The sequence below is a fragment of the Oreochromis aureus genome, linkage group 22, assembly GCF_013358895.1.
Source record: "Oreochromis aureus strain Israel breed Guangdong linkage group 22, ZZ_aureus, whole genome shotgun sequence".
In the NCBI taxonomy this organism is placed as follows: Eukaryota; Metazoa; Chordata; class Actinopteri; order Cichliformes; family Cichlidae; genus Oreochromis; species Oreochromis aureus.
In genome coordinates, this window is record NC_052962.1 from 5347021 (window position 1) to 5372703 (window position 25683).

A 25683-nucleotide genomic window follows, 5' to 3' on the forward strand; every position below is an offset into this window, starting at 1 on the left:
CAGATGGATTCTGAACTTCCTCACAAACAGGCCCCAGGTGGTGAGAATTGGTAAGCACACCTCCTCATCACTCATCCTAAACACAGGAATGTTTGGCATGAACGCTAACATCACCTCAAATTTCTACAGGTGTGTGATTGAGAGCTTGCTGACGAGCTGCATTACAGTTTGGTACGGAAGCTGCTCTGCTAGCAGCCATAAATCACTACAGAGAGTGGTGAAGGCAGCAGAGCACATCACTGGCATGAGTCTTCCTGCCATTCAGGACATCTATCTTCAACGGTGCAAAGCACAAAGCATCATCAAGGACCACAGCCACTCAGCACATCAGCTGTTCTCCTTGTTACCATCTGGCAGACGTCACAAGAGTCTGTCTGCTTGGACTACAAGACTTAAAAACAGTTTTCCATGCAATTGGGCGAATTCAAAAAACTGCTTTTGTCCAAAGCAACAATGACAAAGGTTTTTTATGCAGCCCCTTCCTTGTGACCGATTTCACTCAGTGACAACCAGCATCCTTCAACAACCACTTGATCACAGGTCAGAGAATACACTTTTCTCTCTCGTGACCAGTGGCTGTATCATGTCCAACGTGACAAACAACTCTCAAGCAATGTGCACACATGTAAGAAAAATGACTGGCTGTTAACATGTAGCCACTTACTGTCAGGCTCGTCAGCGCTAGTGTACTCAGGTGTGGTAACAAGATCCTCCTCTGAGCTGCTAAAGCTACCAATCACGTGCATCTTCCCTACATGCCGACGCCTCTGTGCTACATTCTCAGTGGCTGGCTTCCTCTTCAGGGTTGAGCTTGGGTCCAGTAGTTGTTGTGATAATGGGCTGCGACGGGAATATGTTGGGCTTATGTGAGTGGTTGCACGGTCCACAGAGTATGACCTCTGACCTCCAGATTTGACCAAACTCAGAGGCAGATTCTGACGAAGAGCTGAGAATGAAACGAGTAATACCAATCACTGCCTGCTAATAAAATAAGATGCGAGTAGATGGGCGGACATGCCCTTACCTGAATGCCTCATGGTCAGGTGGTCAGGCTCTGCGGTTGCCAGGGAAACATCACTGTGGCGGCGCTGGTGGCGGACCCTGCCTACCTGAGCTAACATCCTCATGGTTTCTTCACTTGGCTGTGTCTTCACTGGGTAACGGGCAAGGTTTGGGTCACTACGGTACCGTGCCTGAAACTCCACTTCCTGTTGTCGCCGCAGCTCAAGCTCATCCTGACGTTGGTCTAGAGGGTGATCCTGAGCCAGGAGGTGAGAAAGGTGAACATTATCATCATCATCATCATCATTTTGGTAACCCCTGAAGCCTGCCATGTTTATCACAGCTCAACTGTCATTCATAGCACGACTTAACCATCAATAAATGAAATTAATTAAATCATTAATAAAAAACTATTAAACTAGTGAAAAATTAGTTAAAACATTTAATTAATTGCTTTTGGCAAACAGAATGGTTCTTATATAGCACTTTGAGTACTCGGGGAGTGCAGAAAAGTGCTATGTGACAACCAGTCCATGTAACAAAGACAATGGTATGAATGAATTTATTGAATGGGTGTCAGTGGCATGTTGTATAAAGTCCTCAAACAGAATGCCTCAACATGCCTCATTCTCCCATTCATACAAGCACTTTTTTAATACTTTGCAGTGCTTTCTATCTAATATTCACACACATTCACACTCCAATGGACGCATTGGAGAGCAACTTGCCCAAAGTTATTTGGAACGCAGTTCAACCTTTAAACTAGCAGACCTGGTCAACTATCTGTGCTACAACTACCCCATTTTCTTTGTTGCATTTCTTCTTTAATTTCTAAAGAAAATAAACTATTAAACAGCTTTCCGTATCAGATCAAATAATTTACAAGAAATGTGAGCAAATAAATGAATTTCACCTGTCAGACTCACCTGTGAGTACCAGCGACCTCGCCCATCTCTTATTGGTTGGCTGTGTGCCTGTAGCTCTTCCTCTCCGTTACCATGGCAGCAGTGTGGTGATCGAGAACGGTTGTTCACAGCAAGGTCCGATGGTGAGCTAGGCATCCTGCTCCTCCTGCCATTATAGTACAATCCCGAGGGGCTCTGCCTCCTGTCAGTCACAGAGTGTGATCCAGTGAGAGTGGAGGAGGAACAGACTGTCAGCCAGCTGATACATATATATACACCCACATTCTACACAGAACCAAAGCTTCAAGAACTGAGGAGTCTATTGACATATGAAGTCCTTCCTGTTCAGACTTCCTTTTTATTGACCTGTTTCAAGGCTTTTTCACCTGTACTGTCAACTTTTTAAAAAGGTCTTCACTGTAATAATAAACTCATTGTTTGAGGAAAACTACATTTTGACTCCTGTTCTATGTTTACGACCATAAAATCTAAACTCTGTCTGACTTAAATTCTGTTACCAAAACAAGAACCAGCAGCAGATGTCGATCCAGCATAGAAACATTAAAACTTTTCTCCAGCAGCTCCAAACAACATGCAATGTTCACAAGCATCAAAATATCAAAGCACTGGTTAAACCTACTGATGGTGAAAGTGAATCTGATTTCTGATCAACAAAGTTTGAATCTGTATCAACAGGGAGCATAAAGAAGCTGAGATGTGTACTTACATGCAGTCAATCCGAGTGCAACCACAAACATTTAGATAAAGTTTTTACAGCTCTCCCAGGTTTGAAGCTTGATATTGACCAACACCTTGACTCACTCAGCAAGTTTATGACTGACATGGACCACACCGGAAGGCCCTCCCCCTCTCCAATCCCAGCAATACAGGAAATGACATTACTACTGTTAGCCTGCGTGCTGTATTTAGCACCAGCAGTAATCCTCTGCAAGGTACCAGATTATTAATCTGTTAATCTGATTACAGGATATATATGTGTGTGTGTGTGTGTGTGTGTGTGTGTGTGTGTGTGTGTGTGTGTGTGAGTGTGAGATGGAGGTCACTCTCTAATTAAAAACAATCTCACTAATTAAAAGTTTAGATTTTAATGAGAAGTATGCAAGCACAGCTGACAGTTAAATGGCCTCAGGAACAAAAAATGATAAATAATATAAACAATGAATAATACCCACCATTCTGCTGCGCCATTACTCAAGGGCCCCGTGGCACCCAGTGGCCCATGTGTAGGTGGGTGGGGAGCCCTGTGTAAGCTGTAATTGATGGATAGCGTTTCAGGGGAAAAGTCCCCTGACCGAGTGAGAAACTCCTGCTGCTTCCTGCAAACATTGCACACCCACATCACCTGAAACACACACACACACACACACACACACACACACACACACACACACACACACCGAGTTTGTTTACTATAAATGCATGTAAGAGGCTGCTGTTGCCTGAATCCTGGTATCAGTATTCACCATGGCAATGTGTGGCAATGGGTAAATGAAGAGTAGAGCTTCCATTTAATACAGAGGAGCTGGAATATGAAGATGCATCAGTGGTGACATGATATTTACCGTAGAAACAGGAGGGGAGAAAAAAGTAATTTTAATCAAATACTGAATAAGATATAGCTACAATGTCTGCTCTTATGTTTCTGTCTGCTCTGAACTCTGGCTTCATGAATGAGAAAATGAATCATATGGTCAGTCAGCTGGTTCATGTGCAGCAGGAGGAGAGGAGTCAGAGGGACCAGCTGCCAGAGAGCCAGTCAGGTTCACAGAGCTAAGTTTTTCCTGTTGTCAGCAAACAATTTTACAACACGTTATTGTTCTATAAGCAAGCAATTTATTTATATAGCACTTTCAGACAACTCCCAGCTGAAAACAAAGTGCTGTACACTTGACATGCCAAAAAACGATACATTGAATAACTTTAAAAATATAAAATATTAATTAGAATTAAATTACAATAATAAATCAGCACATTAGATTAAAGGCAGGCAGGTTAAAAGTCGTGCATCAGCGTTTTGAACCAGCTGCAGACGAGAGAGAAGACACGGACTTACTACAAAATACAGTTCATTACAGTAATCCAAACGAGATGAAATAAAAGCATGGGTTACTTTTTCAAAATGTGGCCTGGATAAATCAGGTCTTACCTTTGCCAAGCACCTGAAATGATAAAAACTGGACTTTGACAGTAGCTCTAATTTGAGTGTCCAATTTAAAGTCACTGTCCATCTTAAAACCCAAGTTAGTAACAACAAGTTTAAAATACTCTGCTAGGGGTCCCAAATCAATGGCGGATGGATCACTAGGTCCGCAAGGACCAAACACAATCACCTCTATTTTGCTTGAATTACATTTTTAAAAGTTTAGGGACATTCAAGTTTTAATATCTTCTGGACATGCCAGAAGTGGTTTAATAGAGAAGACATATTTCTGCTTCAGAGGCAGATAAATCTGGCAGTTGTCAGCATAACAGTGGAAGGACATTCCATGCTTTTTAAGGATGGTTCCCAAGGGCTGTAAATATAATGAAAAAAGCAGAGGCCCTAGAATTGAGCCCTGCGGGACCCCAAACTGAAGAGCCGCAGAAAAGGACTCATACCCTAAAAAGTTAACACTAAGTTCTATCAGAAAGATAAGACCTAAACCCATTCAAAGTAGTACCACGAATGCCTGCAAGACGGTGTAAACAAGACAGTAAAATGTTGTGGTCTACAGAGTTAAAAGCAGCTGTTAGGTCAAGGAGGACAAGAACAACATGATTACCAGAATCACAGGTAGGGAAGATATCATTAAAAACTTTTAAGAGTGCTGACTCAGTGCTATGGAGGTTTTTAAAACCTGCTTGGAAGACCTCAGAATACTATTCTCATTTTTTCTTAAATCAATCAATTGGGAATATACAATCTATCTCTAAGATTTTAGACAGAAAAGTCAGCTTGGAGATAGGCCTGTAGTTAGTAAATACAGTGTGGTCCAGGGTGGGTTTCTTAAGAAGGGGTTGTACTACTGCCTGCTTAAAATTAGCAGGGACTACACCAGACATTAAACTGCTGTTTATAATAGTAAGAACAGCCTGCCCTGTGCAAGGCAAAATCTTTTTAAAAAATCGTCGAGGGACAGGATCATTTGGAGAAACAGAGGGCCACAGATGACCAACCACATCCTCTAAAAAAGAAAGAGTTACAGGCTCAAACTGGTCAAAAACAGCAGAGCAAGGGATCGAGACAGAGGGGTCAGATTCAGGGGCAGAGATGAGAGCCTGCGTAGCTGCAACCTTCTCATTTAAAAAAAAACAACAACACAAAATCATTAGATAGTTTATGAGAGACTCCCAAACAGTCACTTTGTGGAGCATTTAAAACTAAGTTGATAGAGTTAAATAACACACGTAGATTATGACTGTTGGAGGAAATTATCTTGGAGAAGTATTCCCTTTTAGCATCCTTGACTGTATCCTGATAGAGACGCCAGCAGTTCTTTAAGATTTGAAGAGACACTTGCAGTTTGTCCCTCTTCCATCTGTTTTCAGCTCTACAACACTCCCTCCTCACAGCCCGAGTGGTGTCATTAAACCAAAGCTCGGTTTTAGCCTTGAGCTGCCTGGTTTTTAATGGTGCCACAGAGTCGAGGATAGCTTGGTAGGAAGATTCAAAGCATTAAAATCTGATCCTAAAACAAAACACCTACACTGCACCTGCTGACCTCATATCAAATTTGTATTTAATTCTGTTTTTAGATTCTTTAAAAATATTTAATCAGCAGCTATAACATGTCTAGAGTAGGTGGCACTCATAGGGATCATTTTCTGTGGAAGAAGAGTCACGTGACCTGCAAAATGCCCCTTTTAGATTGATCCGATGCTGCAGCACCATCCCTTTCATGTGAATGCACAGGTTAAATGCTGAGTTGATAATCAGCTTCGTGTGAACACTTATCCTGATCTCCAGTGTTAGGGTGAGTACAGGGCATGTTTGTAGTACAGGGCACAGTTGTGATAGTTGATGGTAGGAATCTTAATTTATACATAAGTGGGCAGATGACTCAAAGCAGTGACAGTGGTGCTGAAACTTTGTCTGTCCCATGAGTCTGATCTTAAGTAACATTTCCATTTTATTGTATCAGAGCAGAGCTACCTGAGGGACAATACCAAACGTATCCAAACCATGGATGTATAAACGTTTCATTTACCATTTATGAATTGCTGCCGCTTTTATGCACAGTATCCAGCCTGCGTCAATCAAATCAAAGCTCACAGTCTGACATTTAATTGTTTCATTTCAGACGATCTAGAGTTATTAAACTGTCACTGAAAAAAATAGTCAAACTGAAAATGACCCCAGATAATCAGCAATGTCCACAACAAAAATGCAGAAATGCACTCACTCATAGACCAACCTTATTGGCTCTCAAGGAGACACGCCCCCCACAGCGGCCGCAGAATCGACTCTGGCAGTAGCAGCATGCTCTGCCACAGCCATCGGCAAACTTGGTCTTGCGACAGATCCCGCAGGTTGGAGACTCTGCCCGCGCTGTCTGAGCCTCTGGTGACTCCTCACCCAGCTTCTTCATGTGGTCTTTATACATCTCAAACTGCTGATGTAACTTCCTGTGAGGAGGAGGTTTTTAGAGAGAGGAGAGGTCAGAGGGTGACATATGCTAAACCTGTACTGAAGTCTGAACGACCAGTGAGCTGGTCCTTGTTTGGTTCATTAAAGAGGCGAAGCCAGGCATGTACGATTGGATTTGGACCTTCAGTGTCAGACTGCAACATGATGAATAAAGACTGCATCAGGTGTCTACCTGAACTGAGGCTCAGGTGAGACACAAACACCTGTGCTCAGGTAAGCTTCCGGGTTTACTCACGTCTGCAGTTCGTTGTCTGTTGGACTTTTAACCTGCAGAACTTCGGACACGTTGGTGGCAACGTTACTGACCAACTGACTGAACCCTGAGAATGGATTCCACCTGTCCAGGTAATACACACAGTCAGCTGACAGGAAGCACATCAGTGGGTGGGAGGGGCAGCGTGGGACACAAGAAATAGCTTATTGAGGAAAAGAGGCGTGGCTAAGGGAGGTGCACTCTGGGAGATGAGGTACTTACGAGGACGAGGGAGGTTTCACTTCCTCCTGCTCCCTGCAGACATAAACATGGCGATGATAACGATGATGATGATGATGATGACGTCAGTGATATAATTAATCATGAAATAAAATAAAAACAAAATCATAACAGAAACAAACTGAAACTGAAGCTTTAAATTAGAGCCCTGCATTGGGACTGGGATCCCACCCAACGCAAATCTTGCAGGAGTGGGGGATTTTAAGGTTGCCATGGGCAACAGTTGGTCTCAAAATTGTTAGCAGGATGAAGAGTGCAACTGCTGTTGGTAACAAAATTCAGATTGGAGAGTCTAAAACTAAAGAAAAGAGTGGAAAGATGGATATTTGGAAAAGCTTTAAAATAGTTATAAAATAAAGAAAGTAAAGCGCTGGACTTAAAGTGCCACATACACATGCATTAATCATAGAGTGTTTATAATGTGGTTCACGTGACCAACTCACTAGCCCAGTGGGTAACACATTACAGTTGATAGTACTGCAGGACAAAAGTGTTGTTTTTTTCACCAGTTTCAACCCAAGATTAACTGGATAATCAATTGATTGAAGAAAAATGAAGACATGGAGAGACGCTTTATTTAAATCCCTGAAAGTGGCGAGGTCTCTCACAAAGGCTCCAGTTCGGTAACATCTACCTGCATCTTGTAGAGAATCCCTCACCTTACGCTGCTGCCAGGACGAAAGCTTTCAAAGTACGGACACCTACGGGTACTTCTGACCTAGGTAAATAATGCAATGTGTAGGAGGTGAAGAGCAAGAAACTGTTTATTGTTAAAGCAAAGGTAAGTGCTACATAGTTCGCTTAAACAAACTACCACATGTAAATCTTATATTTTGTTGACTCGTATATTTACAGTGTAGTGTCAGAAAAGTTCTGGTAGTATTAATTTGTCACATTATTATCATGTCCTAACAGTATAGTTGAGCATTTTCCCAATTTTAGTTAAATATTAAGACAGTTTAAATGAGCTGCACTGACAGCCTGAGTTGCTGTGGAGAAGCAGGTATTGGTGGGATTTGGCCTGTAAGGCACGGCTAGCAGATGTACTCACATGCCATACTCTACATCCTTCTGGCAGCTGTAAATAAATGCTGATTAGTGCATCTGATAGCACAAAAACTAAATGGCATTTTGTTTAAGTTAAATGCGCAGACGTTTGATGGATGGCTGGAGGGCAAAGGACTGAAGTACTGTTTTGCCCTCAAGGAGGGTGTGTCCTAGTAGCTCTGACGTCATGTGAAAGCTATGAATAATAATAATAAGTCTTTTGGTGCAGGCAGGATTGGACACAGACAGACAGCGGGAGTGGTGGTAATGTGGTGGTAATGGTCAGAAATTCAGAGGAAGAGGGATTTTAAAAAACAAACAAAAAAAAAAAAAAAACAGTCCCACACAGGGCTCTACTTCAAATGAGCAGAAACAGAATGAGACATCAAGCTGCTGAAACAGGATTAATTCAGTTCTCCTCTGCCACCACCAGGATGCGTCAGAATTCAACAACTCACCCAGTAGCACACACAGCTGAAACGGTTTGTTTATTTGTTTGGCCAACCATAAAGGTAAACAAACCGAGCAAACAAACACAGGATTCATTGAAATGATTTCATTAGTCTTCCTGTGACCTTACCAGTTCTTAACTGAAAATCAAACATAAAAGCAAAATGAACAAAAGATGAAGGAAACAATAAAATAAGTAAAAGCACACAGATGTCGGACAGTCAACAGTCATGATGCAGGCTTGGCCAAGGCCTGACATGATGTCACAGCAGCTCCATAAGAGTCCACAAGCTGAGAGTCAGGAGGTCTATGATTTATGGTCTGATCACATGCTGGCAATAAAATCATGAAAGTGTTGCGATGTCTGCCCTGTCCTGCCCCGAAAGGTTGGCAGCTGGTCTACAGTGTGTGCCATCTCTTTCACACAGCACTTTTTACATAGAAGTCATTGCTGATTGGCTCATACTTGTGACACACACCAAACAAACCACAAACAAAAAAGCAAAACAAACAAACAAAACTTCCAAAGCTAATCATGCTTGGGAGAGGCAGTAAGTGACAGGCAATGTAGGGGAAGGGGCTTAAAAAAACAAAAGAAAAAAACCCCAACACATAGTGAGGACAGTAAGACGCTCAGTTTTACTTCACTGATGAAAGGGCCCACACAAACTAAACATTTTAAACAGACTAAAATAAAACTGTGTCAGATGTGTTCACGAAGACTGCTTTGAAACCCTTTGACCTCAGAGACTCTGCAGTGACATCTGGAGGCCGCAGGTGGTTACAGCACCTCACAGATAGCTACAGTCCTCAGACAGCCCAAAACCACCAGATGCTCTGATCCCTGTTAAACAACGACCCCCCTCATCCACCAAGCAACACCCACACTAATGGGATAACTGGATTTAGTCTGCAGTTACAGTAAACCTGAGAGACAGACTGTTAAGAACCAGCGAGCCTGTAAAACCTACAATATCCCAGAAACAGCAAAGCATTCTGGGTAAAATCCTGACAGACTCTACTTATTCTGCTGCAGCACAGCACTGTACAGAGAAACAGTGAAAACCAGCTCCATCTGCACCCTGCACAATCAAACTGAACACGCCAGTCCTCATTCTGTAGGATCTGTACTCATACCAAGCCTGTCCCAATTAGCTCAGGCTGCCACCGCTGTCTCATCAAAACCTCCTCAAACAGGATGAACCACACTGAGATGGCCGCAGTTCATTTTAAAGATTTTACGTTAAAAACCCGTCATGAAGGATTTGAGCAAAGATTCCAAAAAATTTTAACATGACACAAAAATTAAATGAATTAAAATTATTCATCTATTATCTGATGGGCGTTCACATTTATCCGGTGACCTTCTCGAGTGAATGTATAAACATTTACTGTATGTAGATCAGGACAACACTCTGATGTTAGATATAACCCTGTGTGAGGAGACACACAAATTACAAACAGCTCTTCAAGGATGCATTTATGCTAAATGGATTGATTCTTATTTAGCTCTTTCCTACTCTATCTGAAAACTCAAACCACTTTATAAAACATGCTGCATTCACCCATTCAAGCAGTTTATATAAAGTGTTTTTTAACACTGACAAACATTCACACTTTGATGGAAGCACTGCAGAGCAACAAGCATTTTTTGTTCCTTTGTATAAAGTCAGTTGAGTGCTCTAATAGAGAAGAAAAGCCCTATATAAGAACCATCCATCCATCTTCTTCCGCTTATCTGGGGCCGGTTCGTGGGGGCAGCAGCCTAAGCAGAGAAGCCCAGACCTCCCTCTCCCCAGCCACCTCCTCCAGCGTGTCCTGGGTCCAGGAGGCATCCTTGTCAGATGCCCGAAACACCTCAACCTGCTCCTTTCGATGTGGAGGAGCAGCGGCTCTACTCTGAGCCCCTCCCGGATGGCTGAACTTCTCACCCTATCTCTAAGGGAGAGTCCAGCCACCCTTCGGAGGAAGCTCCGAAGGGTGGCTGGACTCTTTGATTCAAAACCAAAGGAGCTGTTAATCTTCACACGGCTTTTTTGGTCCTCTTCATTCAACATCCATACCGCTTGTATCCGCGATCTTGTTCTTTCGGTCACTACCTACAGCTGACCATAGGTGAGGGTAGGGAAGTAGATTGACCGGTAAATTGAGAGCTTTGCTTTTATGCTCAGCTCTCTCTTCACCACTATGAGAACCAGTCTATAATAAATAACACAATAAAAGGCTGATTGATCATTACAAAAACATTTTCCAGTTACTGGTGAAACTGATCTGCTGAATGAACCAATGAACCTCTGTTTAGTATGCAGATCACCAGCCTGTTTGATTTTATTATTATGTCAAAAATGAAGACATTTCAGTGGACTGTGTTGCTCCGTGAAGGGAGGAGTATTCATTCCTTAAACACTAACTGCTTTCAGCAGAAAGTTCTAACTCACTTCAGTCTGTGGGCCACATTCAAACCAGTTTGATCACTAAAAATATTTCCCAGTGACCTTCACATGATTCCCCTTTATTTTGGTGTAAAGAAGTTTAATTTCATTCTAAAACATCTCAGAAAACACCAAATAGGCAGAGCAATTATGTCACTTCCTGACAATGCTTAGGAAAAACAACCTGGGTCAAAAGTTGCTACTGCTAATCTTTTACATCTCCTCTATAGAGAAGTTGCTGTCCTCTTTATATCACAGCATGGTACAGGAGCTGCACAGAAGCAGAGAGGAGGCTTCAGCAGATCAATCAGCACAGGTCAGAAGATCACTGGCAACTCTCTGCCCTCCCAATCACATCCTTGTTCTCACCTGATGGATCTGTTGCTCTCTGCCAATCACTACAGGTCCCTCAAATGAAACTCAGAAACAGCTTCTTGTCTGTGAGCTTAATATCAACCCAATTAAAAGTGATCAGTGAAACAGTTCATCAATCAACCTAACCTGATATACAGCAAACCTTTATAGGGGAGTGAATTAGATTAATGATTGCATTAAGCAGTTATTCTAATACCCACACAGCAAAATTGGTATGGCCCGAATCTGGCCCGCACAATGTGCTTACACATGGCCCACATACAGCAAAGAATGATGGCCCTTTGGTGGCCCAGATCAGTATTGCCAGTAGTGGCCCACACATGGGCCAGCACAACCAGTTGCAGACACACTGGTGGTCCTGTACTGACCCAGAACAGTTTCAGCTCTGGCACTAGATGTCAGCCTAATGTGTACCTTAATCAAGCCATGTAATAACAACGTGCCAGAACATAATAGTGCAAAGTAACATGAAGAACGATTCTTATAAAGTGCTTTTCTACTCTCCCGGATTACGGAAAGCACTGAACACAACATGCTACATTCACTCAATCACACCCTTTCTCTCAACTGAGTACTTCTTAACTCCATTATTACACATTCACACTCTTGACATGCAGATTGGAGGAGCTAGGGATTGAACCACTAACCTTCCGATCAGTAGGTGACCTGCTCTACCTCCTGAGCTACAGCCACCCAGTGGTAAACATGAGTAAACCTTCACTAGGTTTTGGATAAAGTGTACACTCACAAACCTGTCAAACCTGCATTTGAAATGTTGGCTACCATAGCAGTATAGTATTGCAACATGGGATTTGGGTCTTCAAACTAAAATAGGAAATTAGGAACATACATAGTGCCATCATTGCCAGACCTGGCCCACATCTGGTTGAAATACACCCTGCCATGACACCAGTCAGTCAGAAGTACCAGCTTGATGATAGATCTGGGTCAGACTCATTTTCTATGAGCCTGGGCCACATAAACCAAACCACAATCGAGCCAGATATGGCATGCCATCACATAAACAGTGACATCTATGCCAGGCCTGGCCCGTATCTGGATGACATACCACTTAGCATGCCAGACGTCAGCCAGCAGTGCCGGCTTGACACCAGATCCAGGCCAAACCAGTGTGCTATGTGGGTATAACAATTTCTGATCAGTTTAATCAGTTTTGTTTTTCAGTAAACTCCAAATTTATGAGCAGCTTTTAAATCTTTACTTTATTTTATCTTTACTTTTCTTCATCTGTTGCTGCCTGAACACCTGCAGTCTGCTTCTGCCACTGACGATCTGGAGAGGTAAACTTCCTGTTAAACCTTCCTGCTGCAGCTGCTGAGGTTTTTTAATTAAAATGCTCACTGATGCTTTTATTTTCTCTGAACACCAGCTGACTCCATAATCAATAATCTTACTTGAGCATGCTCTGTTCCTTCTTCTCCTCCTCCTTCTGCCTCTCCATCACCGACAGGATGATGCTGCGCTCCTCCTCCGTCAGGTGGCTCAGGTCCGGCAGCTCCGGCCCAAACCCAGGCTCCGTGGCCAGTGCCGGTGCAGCCGGCCCGGACATTGTGCCTGTGGGCCGCTGGAAGAGAAGGACGCGTCGGTCAGGCCAGAGCCACGTGACTGGATCCCGTCATCATAAACATAAATGATGAAGTTAACGACGAAGGCCAGGGAGCTGCAGAGTGTTCACATTATTTTGTCCAGATCCAGGTACGTTCAGCGGCTCTGCTGCCGCGGCGAAGGCTCGAGGTGCCGCTCCACCTGCAGCTGCACCTCCATCAGACCATCCACCATTCACCACCATCCTCCTCCTCCTCCTCCTCCGGCTCACCAGCAGGCGCAGCGGCGTCCTTTTGCTCGCTACTCCGCAGTCATGTCGCCTCCGGGGTCAGCGGCGGCTCCGTCCCGCTCCTCCCGGCCCTGCGGCCCTAATGCTTGGCCTGCTGTGGTCGCGGTGTCCCGCTGTGGTTGTACGGTGCTTCTCGGCGATAACAGGCGCAGGGGCAAGGAGGAGAAAATAAATAAATCTTCACATGACGGGGAGGGCGGGGGCCACGACGTGACGTACTACAACAAAGATCAGCTGGGCGGGGGGGGAGGAGCTAAAGATAGAACTGCAGAGGAAGCTACAAACAGCGTCATCAGTCAGTCAGCCAGTGAACTGATGGATCGAAAACAAACATATTTAATAATGTGAAAGAATAATGGTACAGCGTAGAGCTGCCACTCAGACAAAAGAAAACGTTAGTACAATATAATATTGATATTGTAAGAACCTAAAATGTTTTTGTTAAAACGTGATAATTATTATGTATATTTTAATAAAGTGACATTATGTTGTTCAAACGTGAAAAGTATATTGTACTAACATGATAGTATATTGAACAAACATGAAAAGTTTATTGTTAGAACAAAAAACCTTTCAGGTTATAACGTGATATAGCTCTATTTTTCTTTTGCCTGGGTGGCAGCTCTAGGCTTCAGTAAGAGCGCATTAAAAAATTAAAAATACACCCCTTTAAATTTAAAGTAGAAAGTACAGAATTCATCAAATACAAGCCGTCTGTGAATTCTAACAGACACAATTATAAACGATAATACAGTGTAGTCGAATCGAAAAGACTGTTGTGCTATGTAACACAAGTTATGTCAAAGTGTATATTACATTATCTAAGACATTAACGTATGATATTTAAGCTAAGTGATATCTATTAAGCTAAAGGTGCTGCTGTTTCTACGGTAATTAAATTTTAAAAAGAGGCATCATTCAGGAACTTGCTGTGAAAAGAGTCTAAGGAAATTCCATGCACTGTTCACTGGCATTCCGTGATGGTACACCTGTTTAGACAGGTCAACCCTAATCTGACAGTCAGTCATTATTCACAAGTTAATAAATATGCGATAACGACCCGGCAGCATAATGAACTAACTGCCAACCTGGAAAGTCTGCTGCCGATGGGCGCCGCCCTGCCCGTACTTTCCAAATTGTGTTATCAGAATCAGAATCAGAAGACTTTAATTATCTCCAAGGGGCAATTAACAAACAACCGAGCAGCATACGTTGAAGATAAGGACAATAAGAACAGGCAATTGGAGTGAAATAATAAATACACAGAATATACAGTATATACAGTTTTAAAATTACACAGTTTTAAGATTAAAGTGACTGAAAGGTGAATAAATAACTATAAGTGACTAATAGTGAATAAAGTTATGTTCTTTTTGTGTTCAAATGTTGGCATAAATTTTTTCTGTATGCCAACGCTGGCATTATGATTGACTGGGTTTTATGTGCCTAAAGAGGAAAATGTGAAAAGAAGAGTACTGTGCATATTATTTAAAGAAAAAATGTTACAGTGTTCATGCCAAAGCTGTGGTTATGATTAAAGTTATAATAATCCTAATTATTCTGTATTTGTTCTTAATTATTTTAAAGTTAGCACCAAAAGCAATGTAATTTGTGTTTGTTTGTTTATTACTTTATTGTAACAATGCTTCTGTGAAACGCAATAAATCCTATACTGTTGGAAAGCCTGTTTATTTCCCCTTAAATGGTGCCACTTTTTTAAGGAAAATGCATTTGTGGGTTGCGTAGCAGAGTTGAGTATGTGGGCTGAGCCCATGAAAAACTTCTTTGCCAGTGTTAAATAGCTGATTCACTCTCGTTTATTGTCGTGTTCCAAAAATATAAAATGTGTTGCCAAGAAGCATTGTTACAACGAAGAAGTAATCAGCCAAAGACAAATGTCCTTACTTTTTGTGCTAGGTTTATCAACAGCAATATGCTGTGACAGGTACAGAGTACAAGGGAGCACTGTGGTTTAGAGACTGAAGACATCACCTTGTCAGGATCTGTGTTGTGGATGAGGGAAGGAGGACCCAAATGCTGGACTCACAGGTAGGTAGGTGAAGGTTGGTATTTATTGCCGATGGAGTGAACAAACAGAACAGAGGTAGGAAACGGCTGGCTGGCTGGCTGGCTGGACGACTGACTGAATGACTGAAGGGCTGACTGAAAGGCTGAATGGCTGGCTGAAAGGCTGAATGGCTGGCTGACTGAACGCAGGCGTAAACAACAACATAACATCACAGGAACATCAATGACACGACACTGGACTGGTTGAACTGAGGAACATAAATACACAGGCTGAATGATGAGTGATTAGAAACCGGTGAGTACACAGCTGAACATAATCTGGCTAATGACACGAGACGAGCTGACACAGGAAAAGCAGGAAGTGAGAACATGGAAGTGGCAAAATAAACTGAACATGAACAAAACTGAAAGCACTGGGTCAACGACCCAGGAACCCTGACAGTACCCCCTTCAAAGGCCGGCACCCGACGGCCAAAAGAAAGAAAACCAGAACAGGGCGGGCGGAGGGGCCCAGGGCGGAGGGACGGAGTCCACAACAAAAACAGGTCAGGTGGGCGGCCACGCGGCCAGTGGCTGAGCCCGGACAGTTCAGGTGGGCGGCCACGCGGCCAGTGGCTGAGCCCGGACAGTTCAGGTGGGCGGCCGCGAGGAAGGCGGCGACGCTGAAGTCGGTCCGGCGGGCGGCCGCGAGGAAGGCGGCGACGCTGAAGTCGGTCCGGCGGGCGGCGCGAGGAAGGCGGCGGCGGCCACTGAGAAGGTGATCCGGTGGGCGGCGCGAGGAAGGCGGCGGCGACGGCCACTGAGGAGGTGATCCGGTGGGCGGCCGCGAGGAAGGCGGCGACGGCCACTGAGGAGGTGATCCGGTGGGCGGCCGCGAGGAAGGCGGCGGTGGCCACTGAGGAGGTCCGGTGGTCGACCACGCTGGCGATGACGTCCAGCTGTTGGCCTGGAAAGTGGCCAGTGATTCCGAGGTGCAGGCTCGGGCGGCGGCGCGCAGCAGCCACAGGACCAGGCGGCTGAGTCTGGACCAGGCGGAGCGGAAGCCGAGGCCAAGGCTGTGCCAGGCGACTGCATGGGAGCCGGCAGTGATGGAGCAGATGAAGCTGAGGCCGAGGCCGGGCCAGGCGAGGGTGAAGCTGAGGCCGAGGCCGGGCCAGGCGAGGGTGAAGCTGAGGCCGAGGCCGGGCCAGGCGAGGGTGAAGCTGAGGCCGAGGCCGGGCCAGGCGAGGGTGAAGCTGAGGCCGAGGCCGGGCCAGGCGAGGGTGAAGCTGAGGCCGAGGCCGGGCCAGGCGGCGCGAGGCCTCTGGCTGGAGACAGGCTGGGCCAGGCGGCGCGGGAGGCCTCTGGCTGGAGACAGGCTGGGCCAGGCGGCGCGGAGGCCTCTGGCTGGAGACAGGCTGGGCCAGGCGGCGCGGAGGCCTCTGGCTGGAGACAGGCAGGGCCAGGAGGCGCGGAAGCCTCTGGCTGGAGACAGGCAGGGCCAGGAGGCGCGAAGCCTCTGGCTGGAGACAGGCAGGGCCAGGAGGCGCGAAGCCTCTGGCTGGAGACAGGCAGGGCCAGGAGGCGCGAAGCCTCTGGCTGGAGACAGGCAGGGCCAGGAGGCGCGAAGCCTCTGGCTGGAGACAGGCAGGGCCAGGAGGCGCGGAAGCCTCTGGCTGGAGACAGGCAGGGCCAGGAGGCGCGGAAGCCTCTGGCTGGAGACAGGCAGGGCCAGGAGGCGCGAAGCCTCTGGCTGGAGACAGGCAGGGCCAGGAGGCGCGAAGCCTCTGGCTGGAGACAGGCAGGGCCAGGAGGCGCGGAAGCCTCTGGCTGGAGACAGGCAGGGCCAGGAGGCGCGAAGCCCCTGGCTGGAGACAGGCAGGGCCAGGAGGCGCGGAAGCCCCTGGCTGAGGTGCGGCCGGGCCAGCGGGTGCGCGAAACCCCTGGCTGAGGTGCGGCCGGGCCAGCGGGTGCGGAAACCCCTGGCTGAGGTGCGGCCGGGCCAGCGGGTGCGGAAACCCCTGGCTGAGGTGCGGCCGGGCCAGCGGGTGCGGAAACCCCTGGCTGAGGTGCGGCCGGGCCAGCGGGTGCGGAAACCCCTGGCTGAGGTGCGGCCGGGCCAGCGGGTGCGGAAACCCCTGGCTGAGGTGCGGCCGGGCCAGCGGGTGCGGAAACCCCTGGCTGAGGTGCGGCCGGGCCAGCGGGTGCGGAAACCCCTGGCTGAGGTGCGGCCGGGCCAGCGGGTGCGAAACCCCTGGCTGAGGTGCGGCCGGGCCAGCGGGTGCGGAAACCCCTGGCTGAGGTGCGGCCGGGCCAGCGGGTGCGCGAAACCCCTGGCTGAGGTGCGGCCGGGCCAGCGGGTGCGGAAACCCCTGGCTGAGGTGCGGGAGAGCTCACAGCTGGCTCTGGATGCTGTGGCTGCTGGTCTGGGGACTGAACAGGAGAGTGGACTACAGACGGTGAGAGAACGGATGACTGAATAACAGGATGCTGGACGACAGACTGAGCTGACTGGACAGGCTGGAGGACAGGTGACTGGGTGACAGCAGGCAACCGGGGAGCAGGGCACTGAGCTACGGGGGGCGACTGGACTGACTGGACAGGAGGCGACTGGAGAACGGGGGACTGGAGGACAGGAGGAGACTGAACTACAGGAGAGGACTGGAGGACAGAAGGAGACTGAACTACAGGAGAGGACTGGAGGACAGAAGGAGACTGAACTACAGGAGAGGACTGGAGGACAGAAGGAGACTGAACTACAGGAGAGGACTGGAGGACAGACTGGGCTGGAGAGGACTGGACTACAGACTGGACTGGAGAGGACTGGACTACAGACTGAGCTACAGGTGACTGGACGAGAGCAGGTGACTGAGCTACAGGAGACTGGACGAGAGCAGGTGACTGGGCTACAGGTGACTGGACGAGAGCAGGTGACTGGGCTACAGGTGACTGGACGAGAGCAGGTGACTGAACTACAGGGGAGTGAACTGGCTGGACCGGGAGATGAACAGCAGGAGAGTGAACTGGCAGGGCTGGAGGCTGAACAGCAGGTGAGCGGACTGACTGGGCTAGAAGCTGAACAGCAGGTGAGTGGACTGACTGGGCTGGAAGCTGAACAGCCGGTGAGTGAACTGACTGGAGTGGGGATGCTAAGGGATGAATAGAGGTGGGTGAGGCTGACGACGGAGCTGTGGTTGGTGTGGCTGGTGGCTGAGCTATAGACTGTGCTAGTGAGGGAGATAAAGCTATAGCCTGGGCTAGTAACGCTGGTGCCTGAGCAGGAGAAACCTCAGCTAGCTTAACCAGTGATAATGCGAGGGCGTGAAAGGCTGGATCAGGAGGTGGATGAGGAGGTGAAGTAGCAGACGGAGAGGCTAGCTCTTCCGAGACTCTAGGGAGGTCAGGCTGGGTTCTAGCTGCCTTCAGCCTAGGCGCTGGGACAGGCACGGGAGGTGGCTGGACACCAGTCACCCCCACCCGAGAAACAGGAGCGGGTGCGGAGGTAGACTGGGTCGCAGCTGCCCTCCTCCTGGGAGCTGGCACAGGTGTGGGTGTAGGCTGGCTGATAGGAGTGGAAATAACAACTGGGTGAGTGACACTGACAGGTCTAACGGGTTTCGGTCTGGTCTTCCTGCCATCGCTATTTACAGTCTTTAACTGAGCTGTCTTTGGGAAGCAGAGCAGAAAAAGTCTTCCCAGTCCACATCATCGCTCACGAGGAAGTCCCCATGGATCGGAGAAGAGTCCATTATGCATGTTATGTGACCGAATCAAATGAGGAAAGAGGCAAACAGTCACTGGGACTCACCGCCGGGAGCTGCTGGGAATAGTCCGTTTATGGCGGGCGTGAACGCCGCTTTCTCTGGGAAGAGGAAGCAGGCGGGGTAAACAGATGAGCCTCTGGCACGGTAGCCTCTGTTGAGCCGAGGTGGGAGGCGTAGCAGCTGTGCCGTGGCGAAGTGGAAGCTCCGGTGAATGAGGCGGATGGCGTGTGAGCGAGGCGGACCGACCGAGAGAGGGAACGGCCGCAGCGCCGGGCGTGAAACGCCCGCTCTCCGCGGCGAATGCTCCGGTGTAGGTGAGGCAGCAGGTGGGGAACGCGGGCGTCTCCGAGGCCCGCCCAGAGCCAGGCGAGTTCCTCGAAGAGGTGCTCTTGCTCAAGAGCCGCTGTTTCCCCTTGAGCTTCTCCGTCCAGATGGAGAGCGCTGCCTCCTGCCACTCAAAAAGGTCCGAGTCCGCTGGGTCAAAAGCGGGTCGTGTCATTCTGTCAGGATCTGTGTTGTGGATGAGGGAAGGAGGACCCAAATGCTGGACTCACAGGTAGGTAGGTGAAGGTTGGTATTTATTGCCGATGGAGTGAACAAACAGAACAGAGGTAGGAAACGGCTGGCTGGCTGGCTGGCTGGACGACTGACTGAATGACTGAAGGGCTGACTGAAAGGCTGAATGGCTGGCTGAAAGGCTGAATGGCTGGCTGACTGAACGCAGGCGTAAACAACAACATAACATCACAGGAACATCAATGACACGACACTGGACTGGTTGAACTGAGGAACATAAATACACAGGCTGAATGATGAGTGATTAGAAACCGGTGAGTACACAGCTGAACATAATCTGGCTAATGACACGAGACGAGCTGACACAGGAAAAGCAGGAAGTGAGAACATGGAAGTGGCAAAATAAACTGAACATGAACAAAACTGAAAGCACTGGGTCAACGACCCAGGAACCCTGACACACCTAGAGCGATGAAACACTACTCCCACTGAAAGTCCACTAAACCAATCCCAGTGCTCCCTGTTTTTACAAATCACACCCTAAGTACTTGAGTATATGACAGAAAAACATACACATTTTATTCTTATTCAAACACTAACGGCTGTTTGAATATAAATTAATCAGGAACTGATCAGTAATTATAATCTGAGATAAACATAATTTATGTAATTTCCTTAGGGATTATTAACGTATTCTGATTCTGCAACAGAGTGCCATCTGATGGACAGCTGCATTTTTGATCATTTCATTTGCCAAGTCAGCTTCATGTTTTCACAAATAAGCTGTGAACGAATATATCACTACATCTGGTGCACTCTGGATCAAGTGAAAAAGCTTTCTAAAGAATTTTAGAGATGAATGACTATTCAGAATTACCCTGTAATTGTAAACAAATCCAGCTGCTCATTGAAGCTTTCCTGTTTGATCAGAAAAGAAAACATTGGTCCATACACCTGAAAGTCCCGAAAATGCATTGTGAATTCTGTCTTGAGTCTACAGATGTATCTGTGTACTTCCGCGGTGCTGATGCTGCAGTGAGCAGACAGCTCCTGAATTTATTTTTTATTTTACCATCTCAGATTAATTCACTGCATGCCTTGCCCAGGGTTGGACTGCGACAACCAAGGTTACACCATAACCGTACGTTCTCTAGCATATCGAGACTATCTCTCCATATCGTTACATATTCCATATGTATGTATGTATGCACCCCGCGAGGAGACAGTGCAACTGAACTGCCGAGAGTGAAGGTGCTGGGAGTCAATGACAACGCACCAATAGACACACCACCCTGGTCAGGCAGACCGCCAGGGAGCACAGCACACCGAGCTGCCTAGCAGCATCCCACTGGTCGCATAGGCCTACGACATGCAGGCAATGCCAGAAAGAGAGTCGGCACTACAGGCTGGAGAACTCTCACTCGCCACAGTGAGGTCCGACTGGCGTGTAAGCCGGCGAAGCGGGCAACACGCCAGGGGAACACAGCCAGCAAACGCAGGTCAAGCTAGGGATGTGCCCTGTCCATCCTCAAAGCCGAAGCCGCCCCGTGCTGTCGACAGACTGGGAGGGTGGCTGGCAGACTATCCTGCTGGAGCGGAGGGCTGAGCAAGGCAATGACCCGAAGGTCCACCCCCAGCACCGTTACCACGTGCTTGTCCGCAGACAGAGGAGCCTCAAGAGTGAACTCGCAAACGAGACACTTGAGGTCAGACACAAAGTCCCTGCTCACTGTGCGTTCCCGTGCTGACCGTGTAAGCTCGTGACACAAAGGCAAAGCACCAGACAGGGAGCCAGCATAGCAGGCTGGGGAGCTCTCACTCACTGGCCGAAGTGTCAGACACAGCGAGGTCTGTGTAAATCTGCGGCACGCGGTAAACACACCAGAAAGCACGGGCGGTCGGCTAGGACGAGCCCGTGTGCACGCTCACCAAGGATCCCCAGCTGGAGCCTGGGGAGCCCAGGGCCCGAACCTGGAATCCCAGTGTGGAATCCCAGTGAGGAGAGGAAGCGTAGCTTACCGAGCCGCTTACTGGGGACCCCACTGGCCGCGCAACATTCCAAGAGGCGGGCAACGCCAGGCAGGGAGCCAGCCCTGCAGGCTGGGGAACACTCACTCGCTGGCTGAGGCATCAGACACAGCGAGGACCCGCTGCCGCGCAAGCCGGCGAAGCACAGCAAGACGCCGGGGAACACAGCCTGCAGCCGCAGCAGCTCATATGCCCGACAGGGATTGGCTAAAGAGGCTGGAGAACACACACTTGGTGGCTGAGGCATCAGACACAGCGAGGTCCGACGGGCGTGTAAGCCAGCGAACCGCGGGCAATACGCCAGGGGAACACAGCTGGCAGCTGCTGAAGCGGAGGGCCAAGCCAGGGACGCGACCCGCAGGTCGCCCCAGGGCCAAGCGACCGCTGAGCGGTGAAGAGTGGGCAATATGCCAGGGGAACACAGCCTGCAGCAGTGCAGCCACTAGGCCCAACTCAATAGATGTCAGGAGGGAAGAGGGTGGCTGGAGGACAGTTGAGCCTAGCCTCCGAGTCCTCCCCGCCTCACCTGAACACGGCTGTGTCCACACGCCTGCATATGCCCCTCAGCACAGCGAGGTGGCTGCAGGGTAGACAGGCAGTTCCATCAGGCAACCCTGGTCATCTGACCGGAGCCAAGCATCAAAAACATCAACCTCTTGACAATCAACCTCCACCAGCCCAGGCCTCACAGAGGCGGGGCCATAGGAGGGAACGCTGTGGAAGGGGCCTGGAATCAGGCGAACCTGACATGGGTTCACCCGTCCGGGCCCCACTCCAGTGGCAGCCAAAGGGGATGGAAGCTTCTTCAACATCCACCTCATGATAATCAACCTCCACCGGCCCAGGCCTCACAGAGGCGGGGCTACGGGAGGGAACGCTGCAGCCATCATCCCCATTTTAGCCTGAGAGGCAGAGGATGGGGGAGGGCTCATCATGTCCCCAGCCCGCCTGCAGCTGTTGTGTCAAGCTCCATCCCTATAGAGGGAGCGACAAAATGGCCGCCAGCAGGACAGCAGTCACCCTCACACCCCTGTTAGGGCATGCCACCCTGCCCAGGGAGGCATCCAGAGGGAACAGGGCTATCGGCGACGGGGCCAAAGGCAACTACTCCCGCCATGCATGGCAGCAACCAACTGCGGGCAGGGGACCATAAATGCTGGGAGGCAGGGCACTCAGCTGCCTGCAACCAGACCAATCAGGCAGCAGCGGCACCTGAGATAGGAGGCGCTGTGGCTGCGTCATAGCATCAACCTTGAGGTCCCCTCTACTAGAAGGGACCTCAGGAAGGGCTAGTTCCCACACCCGGCATGCTCCAATCAAGAGCTGAACGGACCCATCTTGCCCAACACTGTGCCTAGGGACCAGCAGGGGGCAGCCCAGGGACAGGTGGACAACACAGGAGGAGAGGATGGAAGCTTCTTCAACATCCGCCACCTCATAGTCAACCTCCACCGGCCCAGGCCTCACAGAGGCGGAGCCATGGGGGGGACGCTGTGGGAGGGGCCAGCAGTGAATCAGCAACAGGTGTGGGAGGGGACCCAGCCCATGGCCTGCCTGTCTGGTGTCCATAGCAGTGGCAGCCATGTTCCCAATAGTAGCCTGCTCTTTTTTGGAGGCAGGAGATGGGAGAGGGGCCGGCCATTTAAATGCTTTCAGAAAACCAAGCACGGTCTCCCTAGTTCATTTTATTCCCCACAGTGTTAAGCAGGCCAACAGCGAACGCTTGGAATGCTGAAGCCATATCCCGTCTGTGTTTACATACATCGCAGCCGAGCTGCACAGTGCCCAGGCGACTCGGTATGCTTGAATGCTGAAGCCGTGTCCCTGCTGTGTTTGCTCACCGCAGCTGAGCTACTCACTAGCCAGTCTGACCGGCGCATAAGCCTATTTTTCGAGGCGATAAGCCGGCGGGAAAGCTAAGGGCCAGCTATGGGAAACCAAGCTAAGGGATATCAGGGGAATACCAGGGGAATACCGGGGAATACCAGGGGAGAGGCAGCCGAACAGGGTCCTGATGGACGCACATACATACAGCACTCTCAATGTAAAGCACTCACACACACACAACACAAGTAGAGATCAAACGTTCACCGGTGTCACCTCTGCACAGCTGTTTTATACGTGAGCTGTGGGGCGTGGCCAGGCAAGTCAGAGTGTCTTAAAGAAGTATCCACACACCACGACCAAGGGGGGTCGTACCCTGTACATATGGAATATGTAACGGTGTGGAGAGATAGTCTCGATATGCTAGAGAACAGAAGATATGAGGTACTTTTGGAACACACCCAATAAATACACAGGAGGGTAATTAGGGGTTGGAGACAGCTGGGAACAAAGCACGGACAAATCAAGAGTAACAAGTAAGGGAACGCAAAACTTACATACATAACACACAAAGTAACAAACATGGAAACCAGGACTAAGATACACAAACTTGACATAGACAGAAGACAAAATATAGAGACATGACAGTCTGTAAGGAAACATGGAGTTAAAGAAACACAGGAACCAAAGTAGAGAAATAGAATGGAAATATAAAATAAACCTAACAAAAGCAAGCAAGGAACAAAAGATGATATTTTATGTAACCAAGAAAAAAAACATCAAACATGTAAGTATGAAAATATCTGAATATAATAACCCCTTTACTTTCATAAGCAAAAAGTATTAGTATTGTACTTGGTATCAGTGATAGAATAGAATAGAATAGCTTTTTATTGTCACTGTTACAAGAACAATGAAAGGCAGTTTTGCATTTCTCCGTGTGTGAAGTACACAATAGCGTAAGTATTTACACAATACCAGACAAATTTACATTTACACAAGAAAGATATGTACAAGTTATACATACACCTGCAAACATACATGCACATACATATATATATATATGTATATATACATATATGCATCTGTACATACATACACACACATATTTCCACATACATGCTTACATCTATATACATACACATACACATACATGCCATCTAACTAGCAGGTGCATTGAGAGGTGCAGTGTGATCAGTGATATCGCACATTGAGTGTGTGGGGGGGATGATATTGCACATTGGGGGGCGGGGTGCTGTTGGAACTATACTAAATAAGGTTGTAATAAATACAGTTTAAAGAGGTAGGGGTGTTGGTTGCATTGAAGTATAAACAGAAATACGATTTATAAATAAGGTGTAATGTCCATGAGTGTGCAGTGCAGTTATCCTCCAATCAGGGTGGAGGTAGGGCATGTTTGACAGCCTGTGGGTAAAAACTTCTGTTGAGTCTGTTTGTCTTTGACCTGATGGACCTGTAACGTTTACCAGAGGGAAGGGGGGAAAAAAGTGAGTATCCAGGGTGCGAGGGGTCTTTGATGATGATGCTGGCTTTCTGCTGAAGTCTGCCAGTATAGATGTCTCTGAGGGGGGTTAGTGAAGTGCCGATTGCCTGCTCTGCTGCCCTCACCACCTGCTGCAGGTTCCTCTTGTCCTCCGCGGTGCAGCAGTTGAACCAGAGTGTGCAGCAGTAAGTCTCTCGATGGTGGAGCGGTAGAAGTTTACTAGCAGTCTTTGGGGTAATTGGGCCTGACGTAGTTTCCTGAGGAAGTACAGCCTTTGTTGTGCTTTCCCTACCTGGTGGGAGATATTTGTGGACCAGGTAAGGTCGGCCGAGATGTGGACTCCGAGGAACTTCAAGCTTTCTACCCTTTCTACCTCCTCCCCATCAATGTAGAGGGTAGAGTGCTCAGATCGCTTTGTTCTTCTGAAGTCGATTACCAACTCCTTGGTCTTGGCTGTGTTCAGATGCAGGTTGTTGTCGTCACACCATTGGTTCAGATGCTGATGGTGTGTTACTGCATTTGACCAATTTTTGCAGTATGATGTACCAGTTGTTGTAACTACAAACAATAAAATAATTTATTTTCAATGAATCTCGCCGGAAATACACTTTTATTTTGCATCATTGTAGTTTTATTTTGAAAAGTGTCCCGGAAGTAGTAACTGACACTTCAGAGGACTTGACCCACCCTCCGTTAGCAGATTGAACCGCAGAGCCAGAAAGTCCTCCAGAGTCCGGTTCTGTGGACAGATTTGAGGGGGACTGACATAGTTAACCGCCGGATGTGGAATTAAAAGCGGAAATGGAGGCGAGAAGAGGAGGTTAGTTTACTTT

General features: G+C 48.0%; 1 protein-coding gene across 1 annotated transcript in view; it reads right to left on the reverse strand.

The window, feature by feature from the left end:
* The window catches only part of rims2b (regulating synaptic membrane exocytosis 2b), a 71330-nt gene extending 57993 nt beyond the window's left edge, over positions 1 to 13337 (reverse strand). Inside the window, exons 1-8 of the mRNA XM_039605625.1 lie at positions 12768 to 13337; positions 7031 to 7063; positions 6791 to 6892; positions 6323 to 6533; positions 3101 to 3270; positions 1929 to 2109; positions 1025 to 1259; positions 665 to 946 (exon numbers count right to left, since the gene is read on the reverse strand). Coding sequence (XP_039461559.1) covers positions 665 to 946; positions 1025 to 1259; positions 1929 to 2109; positions 3101 to 3270; positions 6323 to 6533; positions 6791 to 6892; positions 7031 to 7063; positions 12768 to 12922 — 1369 coding nt within the window. The 5' untranslated portion in view covers positions 12923 to 13337. The remainder of the gene's footprint in view (positions 1 to 664; positions 947 to 1024; positions 1260 to 1928; positions 2110 to 3100; positions 3271 to 6322; positions 6534 to 6790; positions 6893 to 7030; positions 7064 to 12767) is intronic.
* Between the last annotated feature and the right edge of the window lie 12346 nt (positions 13338 to 25683).